The sequence below is a fragment of the Gekko japonicus genome, unplaced genomic scaffold (assembly GCF_001447785.1).
Source record: "Gekko japonicus isolate JY-2015 unplaced genomic scaffold, Gekko_japonicus_V1.1 scaffold21, whole genome shotgun sequence".
NCBI classification, from domain to species: Eukaryota; Metazoa; Chordata; class Lepidosauria; order Squamata; family Gekkonidae; genus Gekko; species Gekko japonicus.
The window spans coordinates 2,922,152-2,932,323 of NW_015173122.1; the positions used below are offsets into that span (position 1 = coordinate 2,922,152).

The 10,172-nt window shown below is 50.0% G+C and overlaps 1 protein-coding gene across 1 annotated transcript in view; it reads right to left on the reverse strand.

Moving 5' to 3' along the window:
• MYO18A (myosin XVIIIA) overlaps positions 1-9,745 on the reverse strand; it is a 182,496-nt gene extending 172,751 nt beyond the window's left edge. Inside the window, exon 1 of the mRNA XM_015421898.1 lies at positions 8,706-9,745. Within this exon, the coding sequence (XP_015277384.1) occupies positions 8,706-9,713 (1,008 nt within the window). The 5' untranslated portion in view covers positions 9,714-9,745. The remainder of the gene's footprint in view (positions 1-8,705) is intronic.
• Between the last annotated feature and the right edge of the window lie 427 nt (positions 9,746-10,172).

Here is a 10,172-nt window from a genome sequence, read left to right on the forward strand (position 1 = left end):
TTGTGGGGACAGCGGGATTCGCAGAACCCTCTAAACGTGTCTGCTGCTTTAACAATCAAAGAACATCTACTCGGAGTGGGGCCGGCTTCCTAATTTGCCCATCAGGGTAGGAAACACATTTCAGGTCACTGGGCACAGCAGCAAATTTACCAAGACAAGAGCTGGATTGAAGCCAGGAAGTCATTACAAACTTCAGACTCACTGATTAGGAATGGTGAGTAAGCCAACCAAAGAATGGGTAACGCGCTCCTGGGGAATCATCAGAAGGCCCAGCTTCACCAGTAAAGGGAACTGAAGCCGCCTGAAGAACTGAGCTCAACAAGAGACAAAAGGCAGGTCTGGTTTCTTCTGTATCCACTCAGCAGCCCACAAGGATCATTCTCCAAGCAGGTTATGGAACCTTGCGCATGTTGTTCCCTCAGCCAATCAGATCTCAAGCAGCCATAAAACTAACAGAGCGCACAGCGACACACATGCCCCAGATTCATGCCTAGTCTGCACATGCAACAGAACAAGGCGAGACCATCCTGAGATGGTGTAGAACAGCCGGACCATCGTTGCTTTAGACAACAGACACAGGGTACCATTTTTGAATGGTCTTCCACATGGAAAGAAAAACCCTGCAAGAAAGAACTAGCACATCAGTGACTATGAGCTCAGCTTACCCTCCCGGTGTGCCAGTTTTCTATCTGCAGTATTCCTCATAGATCAAACCGTCCCTTCCCCTCCACCACCACTCATCTCCTTTTTTGGCACTGGCAGACCAAACCAGTCTGCCACCAATCTGAGTCCTGTACACTGATCTCCCCAGTGTACATTTTCTACCCTCACTTGTGGCCCTTCCCTATGGGCAACTTCTTCCCATACCTCACCTCCATGGGCAAAGAGGAATGTGGCAGGTCACACAGTTGGTCATCCTCTATCAGCAGAAACCTGACAGAAATTAAGGAGGCTGGCAGAAGTGGTTGCAGAGACTGCAGAGAAGAGATTCGAGCACATCCTGGCTGTGGAAGCAAGTGGGATGCAACTAGTCTCGGATCCTGAAGTTTGTTCTGAAGGCCAGGCTTTGGCCTGCAAAGAGTGCATCTGAACAGGAACAAAGGGCCGAATGCAACAACATTTTATTCAAGAGAGGGGTGTGTGTGTGTGTGTGCCCGTGTGTGTTTTGTTGGGCTCATTATGCCAGGGCTCTCCTGGATGTAACTGGGTTCCCTCCCCCTTTTCACTGTATTCATGCCCTCATGATCCAGTCTTTCTCAGTAGGAAAGCAATGTGAACTATTTAGATAAGGAATAACAACACGCCAATGAAGTGGATTAGGCTGAGAGTGTATGTCCAGACCAAGTTCACCCAGGACATTTCCTTTGTAGACTAGGGATTTTGAACCTAGACTTCCCAAATAGTAGTCTGATACTGACCACTATACATTGCTGTCTCTCTATTCTTGCACTGCCTCATAGAAGTTGTAGTTATTTCTCTGGGGAAGACTATACTTTTGTAGACAAACACATAGCTCTCAGTCTGTGTCATGGTGCCTTCACATGTTCTTGACCAGCACACTAAGCAACTTATGTACAAAAGCTTGCAATGCCCAGCCATTTCATGTTTTCCTCTGGGTCTTAGGCACAACGTTTTGACCATGAGATTTCTGTAATGAATGTCAATAAAGCAAAAGTTTGCAATTTACAGATACAAGCCTGAACAACATCTGAACAGCATTCTCAAGATTGCTACAGCACAGACATTGTCTCGAGATTTTGATGCAACAATTTAGAGCAAGAGGTGTCAGTTATCAGAGACTGTTAAATAAACAAAATATTGCAAGAGTGTTAATATTTTAAGCTTAAAAATCTTTAATTGTGCTCGTGTCCTTTATAAGGTTGGTATCTCCGCTACCTGGCATTACATTTTATGACACACATGGCCCGGCCCAGCAAGGTCTCATTTACATCAGATCCGGCCCTTATAACAAAACAAGTTCGACACTTCTGACCTAGAGGCAGAGGACAAAGCTGCCAGGCCAGAGTGTTTGGCTTGCAGAAGATTGGAGAATACCCCAGAACCTTTCATTTTACAAACATGGATATTGTGGAAGGAACTGGGTGGGTAACAGGGGGGGGACAGAAAAATGGTCATGAAGGGATATACTATATCCTACTGTACTATACTTTTATACACTATACTATACTACTGTATATAACTTGTGGAGGTAGGATCCTACTATGTAATTCTGCATCATGTAATGAGTCATGTTAATATTTATGCCAGGGGTGTTGAACTCATTTGTTATGAGGGCCAGATCTGATATAAATGAGACCTTGTTGGGCCGGGCCACGTGTGTCATAAAATGCAATGCCAGATAGCGGAGATATAAACTTTATAAAGGACAAAAATACAAAGGGGTTTTTATACTTAAAATAAAAACATGCTTAAAACATTAGCACTCTCGCAATATTTTATTTAACAGTGTCTGATAACTGACACCTCTTGCTCTGAATTATTGCATAAAAATGTCTGTGCTGTTGCAATCCTGAGTGTGCTGTTCAGGTGTGTATCTGTAAGCTGCAAACCTACAATGACACCGCAGAAGTGGAAGAAGAAGCAGAAGACAGCCAGTTCCACTGTGGGCCTGATAGAAGCTCTCCAGGGGCCTAATCCAGCCCCTGGGCCGCATGTTTGACACCCCTGATTTATGCTTTGCTTCAGTTCTGTTTCTAGATTTCTGGTTGGTTCTACAACCCTAATCCCATCACATTGCCACACGCTTGGGTGGAGGCGGTAGCCGAGCCTGACTGCAGCTACCCACCTGGCCTTCGCGTGGATGGGGACCGGTGTGTGGCTGGGGCGGAGGGCGATCGAGGTGGCCCGCAGACCACCGGGCACGAGGCCAGTGCCGGGCCCTTGTATCACCCCTCGACCCCCGGGGTCTGGGAAGGGGGGAAAGCAAGGGAACAGGGGGGGCCTGTCTTCCTGGGGCCCATTGTATTCCTTCTATACCGAATAAATAAATAGGAATAAACTTCCCAACAAGGCATGAGAAAGGAAGCTCAGCAACATCCGGGAACCTTGAATGTAGATCCTCACAGCTGGGGCACGAAAGGATCTCTCCACACCCCAATCCTGCCAAGTGCCAACAGCTCTCAGAGCACAGTTAATGCTGGAAGTTCCCGCTGTCAATGGGAGTCAACATGAGCCCAAGAAGGAAAGAAACGGTCATTCCTTGCACAGGGCCTAGAGCACAATGGGACGCCTGTTACGCAGCACAGTAAGAGCGGGAGGGACAAGCCTCGTGTGGCCGCCCTTTGTGAGGCAGGGGGCATCTCTGCTCCTCCTAGATCACTCTCCGCACAGCAGCAGCGTGGGTCCTCAGCAGAACTACTGCCTTGTTCGCAGGGGGCAGAGGGGGCTGCCGCTCTCCCGAGTGCCAGGCGTTGTTCTGGAACGGCTGACTTCATCGGCCTGCTGAGACAGGTGCTGCCCACTGTCAGCTGCCAGCTTTTAGAAAACAAAAAGGCCAAAAGCAAAAACACCACCACAGGAAAAACAAAAGTGCAAGAGCTGTGCAGGACTCACAAACGCTGCAGAACTTGGCACATCAGCCTCTCTGGAATCTCCCGGGGCCCTGGAGGCTCCCGTGCGATCCGGCAAACTCCACTCCCGTGAGTCATTCCCCGGCAAGACAGACACCGTGAGAAAGCATGAGCCAACGAGGACCAACTGAGCCACACCAGCAGATCCTGGCATCTCTCCCAGGGCCCCAAGGATGAAGCCACAACTGAGGAAGCTCCGGTCCATACATGAAGGCCGACAGAGCAGAGCCTTGCATGTTGAGAGAAGGAGTGGATGGGAGACGCCTTGGTTGTATCGTGTTTTTGTGTTTTGAATGTAAAGACAAGGGCTGCGATCACACGCTAGATCAGGGGTGCTGAACTCATTTGTTAGGCAGGCCCTGGTTGTGCTGAAAGGCTGCCCATGAGAGAAGAAACTTAACCAGCCTTGCAAAAGAAGAGACTTAACCAGTCCTCAAAGATCCCACACACCCTTCACGTCTGCCACACGCAGCCAAGAGAAGAAGCAAAAGACAACCCCAGACCAAGTTTTATAAGGCTTTCTTGCCTGACCACCTGCATGTGAGTGGGCACAGTGGCTGCCTACAAACATGGGCTTCCTTGCCATCTTTGGAATCTTGTGAGCAAAAATTCTACTTTGTGAGCTACTGGCACTAAAGCTGTGAGCGAGCAATTTGACTACTGCATAAATTAGTTTGCTCTGGAGCCATCCCTTCCTGAGCGAAGACAAAAAGTGTGAGCCGGAGGCTAAAAAACTGTGAGCTAGCTCACACTAACTCAGCTTAGAGGGAACACTGCTCCCAACACCTGTACTATATATAAGCATCCCTCCCCAGCAGTTTATCTGGCATCTGATGCCAGGAAGAAATGCACCAACAGGATTCTTCATGCCATAACGCTCTGAGAAACTGGGCCCTTCAGGGGTTTTGAGGTACACCAGCAATACACGCATGAGCTTCATTACTAACCAGGGGACAGCCAACAGAATGTGGGTCATCTGCCCATTATGCCTCCGCTTACGCCTCCCTGCAGGTACTCAATGTCTTCATTGCTATGTATAAAAGATGCCTGCCCTGCAACCACACACAATCCCTCTGTGGGGCAGCGCTCCTGTTCAGCCACACAGATTTGTAGGGGAAAAAATCAACACAGCTAAATGCCGGATCTCCCTGCACCTGGAAACCAGTGAGGACAAAACCTGAAGCAGCAAGTGAAACTTAATGCTCTGGAGGATATATCAGCTGAAATAGAAAGACCCACACCCTGGAGGATGTTTATTAGAACATGAGAGGCCAAAAACGGCTGGAGTAAAGAAGATAGAAATTGAATCCCTCCTTCCTGCCAAAGCCTCCAAACTGCAAGATAAAATAATAAAATTTGTTTATTAAAAAAAAAACTGCAAGAATTTTGCAAACCACCACCTCTCAACTGCCACGAGCAAGGAGGGCAAGAAGCAGCCAGGCATCCCTCCATCATGCTTGGATCGGGCCCACTCCTCACCCTTTGCTTAAATTTCATGCATGGCATTTGGGTGCACTTGTGTTAACATACAGTTTTATCTAAATGAAGACGGAGGGGGGACAGGATTGCTCAGTGGTCATCGACAAGGCCCTCAGAGTGGAGTCCATCCTGGTTCCTCCTTGATCAGGGGTCTGGAGACTGAGCCCTACGAGGAAAGGCTGAGGGCCTTGGGAATGTTTCCTTTGGAGAAGAGGAGACGGAGGGGGGACAGGATTGCTCTCTTGAAATATTCGAAAGGCTGTCATTTGGAGGAGGGCAAGGAGCTGTTCCAGTCGGCAGCAGAGGACAGGACCCGAAGCAACGGGTTTAAATTACATGCAGAAAGGTATTGGCTGGATATTAGGGAAAACTTTTTCACGGTCAGAGTGGTTCAAAGGGGAAATCAGCCGCCTAGGGAGGTGGTTGGCTCCCCTTCCCTGACAGCTTTCAAGAAGAGGCTGGACGAATATTTGTCAGAGATGCTTTAGGCTGGTCCTGTATTGGGCAGGGGGTTGGACTAGATGGTCTTTATGGCCCCCTTCCCAACTCTATGATTCTATGATTCTGTAACTCCCAACTTCACTCCCGACTCCCTCCCTGACACCTTCTTTGTTAAGCTGATGTTTGTCTACGTTTTTAATACTGTAGACCAATTCAAGAACTAATTTGTGGCTGAAACGTGCGGTAACACAATTTTTTTTCTAAATGTGAAGAATACTACTGAGTGTTTGCTTACAGCCAACGGTTTGCTAGGAGGTGTGCAGAACAGACATTAATTACGGTAATTTCCCCACGCCCACCGAAACACAACCATGAACAGCCAGGAGGGTCTAATTAGACTCACGAGAAGCCAGAGCGCAAAGCCCCACCTCGTGCCTTGGACTTCTTAGACAGAATAGGCATTATTAAAATATGCGATTTCATCCCAGTGATACACTTTGTGCTCCAGGGAGGCCTCCTTTCCATCCCAAGATAGTTTACTGGGGGGGAAACCAGGCATTTGGGCTGCACTGGTCGACTTTCCCAAAATATTTAAGCAATGGAGAGGAAACTTAAGAGGACGCGGTGAGAGGCTCAGAGCCCATTCAGATCTCAGACCCGCCAGAGGTTTCCTGGGTTGCCTGAAGCAAGCCTCTTCCCCACTCTCCCCTTGATGGGTGAGCTACACAGAAGGCACTTCTAGTCCGCCTGACAGGCTGTTTTATAGACATCTGACTCTTAAGTGTTTAGAGCTGAGCACTTGAAAGGTCCTCTTTCAGTTGTGAGCCTTTATCACTGCTGCTGCGTACAGATCCGGAGAGGACTGGGACGCTGCCGATATTCCTGCTCCTCAAAGCTCAGATCTAATCGGATGGCGTTTGGCGTTTCAGGAAAGGGAGAAACCTGAAAGGACTCTCAGAACAGCCCCTTCCAGGTCAATTTCACCTCCCTTATTCATCCAAATGTCCTGCGGAACAAGGCTCTTCTTTGCCTTCCCAACAGAAGGGATTGACTAGCATGCTTTTCATACTCAACCTCTCCCCACCTCCCTACAGATCCCACGCCGCTGTTTTGCAAAACAAAGTTCCTCTTTGGAAGACAGTTTCACACATCTGTGCCCCAAAGTTGTCAGGAACCAGCACACATCCTTTAGGGCCAGACTGGGGCCAGACGTGCACAGATACTCCACATGGAGCAGCAAAGTCAGGGAAATACCCCCACCCCCTTGCCATTTCTATGCGGGAGGGAGGGGCCCTTTGTCCCCCTGCAGCACCATCCCTGCAGCACCATTTCAAGCCCATTTGGGATTTTTATTTATTTATTTATTTATTAGATTTGTATCCCGCCCTTCCCAGATGGGCTCAGGGCGGCTTCCAACAGCAGCAAATGCCATAACAAACAGTTAAAATAGTATAAAACAATCCATAAATAAAGTGCGGTGCTCCAGGTATTAACTTATCTCTCCAAGATGGGATCCTTTTATCACCTAGCCTGGCAGCATAGGTTCTTGGTCACCTAGGCGTCTTCCCAGGGCCAGTTCACTTATCGATCTAATCCACCGTCATAGATGGCAACTCGATGGTGGCACAATGGCGGCGGCGGCTCCTATGCAAAGGCCTGGCGGAAGAGCTCAGTCTTACAGGCCCTGCGGAACTGTGCCAAGTCCCGCAGGGCCCGGATCTCCTCTGGGAGCTCCTTCCACCAGACAGGAGTTGCCGCCGAGAAAGCCCTGGCCCTGGTTGCGGCCAGCTTGATGTCCTTGGGGCCTGGAACCACCAGTAGGTGCTGCACCCCAGACCGTAGTGCTCTTGGGGGAACATATGGGGAAAGGCGGTCCCTTAGGTACACTGGACCCTGGCCATCAAGGGCTTTATAGGTAAGAACCAGCACATTTGTTTTAAAAAGCCATTCCCTGCAGCTGCTATGTGGCTGCTGGGAACACAAGTTGCCTCCAGAGAATCAGGGCCAAACTTGTTAAAAACAATAATATTTAGTTTGGCCCTTAGTCACCTGAGCAACAGTCAAATACTGCCCCCCCCCAAAAAAAAAAATCCCTTCCAGTAGGAGAAGAGACGGCTCCTCCTTTACAGGTCCCTTCAGTGCTCGGCCCTTAGTTAGCTCAACAACACCCAGAAGAAAAGATCCACTTCTTTGCAGACCTGAAGCACTTGCAAGCAATGCTTCCTCTAAACTGTGGAGTCTTGTGTGCAAAAATTCCACTTTGTGAGCTCCTGGCATTAAAGCTGTGAGCCAGCAATTTGGCTGCTGCATAAATTAAGTTTGCTCTGGAGCCGATCCATCCTGAGCTAAGACAAAAATGTGTGAGCCAGAGGCTAAAAAACTTAGAGCTAGCGCACACTAACTCAGCTTAGGGGGAACACTGCTTGCAAGTATTCTCTACCCCTTCCTCATCCACAGGACCAAAGCCACAGCCAGCCATAAGAGGTGATCTTGCTCAGCTTGTGGTAAACATCACCTCCCACAACAGACCCAACCAACATCTTTCCCTTCTCCCTCTGTCCCAGCCCAACCCTGTACTCAATAACCTCCCCTAAATGCTAGCAAAGTGGTCACAACGCTGCTTCTTCAAACGATGTAGGAAGTACTCCTTTCTGAGCGGAGGGATGGATCCAAATAAACCGAGTTTTAGAAACCAGCCTCCGGTGCACCAACACAACTGCCCTAATGGGATACAGACGCTTTATTTTACGCAGCATATTAACACCTGGCAGTTCAGCGCTGGAAAGATGTGCCCCCGCTCCATATACCCATAAGGACAAAAAGAGCTAACCTCCCTTTTCAAAGACGAACTTATCTACTACTGGAGACAGCAACTGATGGAGTCAGATTGTGCCACACAGGCGTCTTGTTGGCCTGAAGGCACAGACGGGAAGGACTGAGTTTCCACAACCTTAGAAGGAGGCAAATCTGCACATGCCTCACCCCCAGTTTCTGGACACCGTCTTGGTTTATTCCTAATTTATGTTGTTACACATCCATCTCGGCTTTTTTTCCATACAGTCAGACTTTGAACAAACAGAGCCCAGCGGGACCTCCAGGTGAGTTTAGGCCTGCTGGCCCAGCTGCAAATAGAAACAGACCCATATACCCACCCCCACCCCACCCACTGTGCTCACAAGTAAAGAAGATACTTACATCAAAGGCTGCCCTACAAAGACCCTCCCCACTCCTCAGCCAGCAGCGACTCAGTTCGCTCAGCTCCAGGATCGGCTGCACTTTAAGACGCACCGTCTCCCCCGACTGCCGGATCATCTCTACAATCTCGTCCCGGGACTTATTCTCCACGTTGCGGCCGTTGATCTCCACCAACCTATCCCCCGGCACCAAGCCCAGAGCCAGATCTTTGGTGCCGGCACCCGGCTCGGCAAAATGCACCACCCGCCTGTAGACCTGCCCGTCCGCAGTCCTGTCCAACATAGTGGTGCGGCGCAACGAGAAGCCAAAGTCACCCGTGTTGCGCCGCTGCAGCTCCAGCTGCCTGGGAACCGGAGGCTCCGGGGCCACCACCGCTGGGAGCTTCAGCTCAGCCGGGAACCTCTTGCTGACCACCTCGGGCAACCGGGCTCGGGAGGCGGACACCAGCGGGGCACGCAGAGGCCCCGGCGGCAAACCTTGTTTGGCGAGCTGCGTCTCCAGCGTCCGTGTCTCCACCTGCGGGGAAGGGGCGGCTGAGTGTTCGGACGGCGTGGAGGTTTCCGAGGTACTTTCGTCACGGCTCTTCTGCGAGAAGGAGAACCTCTTGACGATTATCTGTGAGTTCTGCTTGGCCAGCGAGCCGAACTTGGCCGCCCGCTGCAGCACAGACCCCTTGAAGGTGGTGTCGTCGACCTTGAGGTCGTCGCTGGAGCTGGCCGTACTGAGGTGCCCTGAATCCAGGATCATGCTACCCCGATTGCTGTCCGAGTCAATATCGGTCAGGTGCAGGTCCGAGCCACTGGCCACCTTAATGGGGATGGGGTTGGAGATCTCCAGCCGGTGCTTGGAGTCCCTCTTGGAGCCCCGGCTGATGTTGAAAAAGCCCCTGCGCATACTCATCTCCTCCAGGCTCTTCAGCTCGGCCGCCGACATCCGCTCCTTCTTCTCCTTCTTCTCCTTCTTGTCCCTTCTGGACCCCTCTCGGTCCTTTTTGATTAAGTTAAACATGACTGACGGTTGTTCCGGGAGACGTCCCAGGAGGAGTTAGCAGCTGGCAACCTCGGATGCCTCGATCCTGCCGGTGTCTCTGCAACGAGATGCAAAAAATGTGAAACACCCAGACTTGCAAACAAGTTCCCACAAAAAGTCACATTAGCCTAAAACAGCCCCCCAAAAAACCCTCATATTAATGTGATGTCGAAGGCTTTCACGGCCAGAGTTCATTACCCTCTGTGTCAAGGTAGGGCTGAGTCAAACAACAACTCTTACAAGACAATGACTCAGCCCTACCCACCTTCTGGAGTAGATATACATTTACTGCCTATCATTTTCTTCTCACCTTGACACAGAGAGTATTCCATCTTTCTGTGTTTATACCTCTGAGGATGCCAGTCACAGTTACTGGCAAAAGGTCAGGTTCTACAATGCCAAGACCACGGCCACACAACCCGGAAAATCTACAGCAAC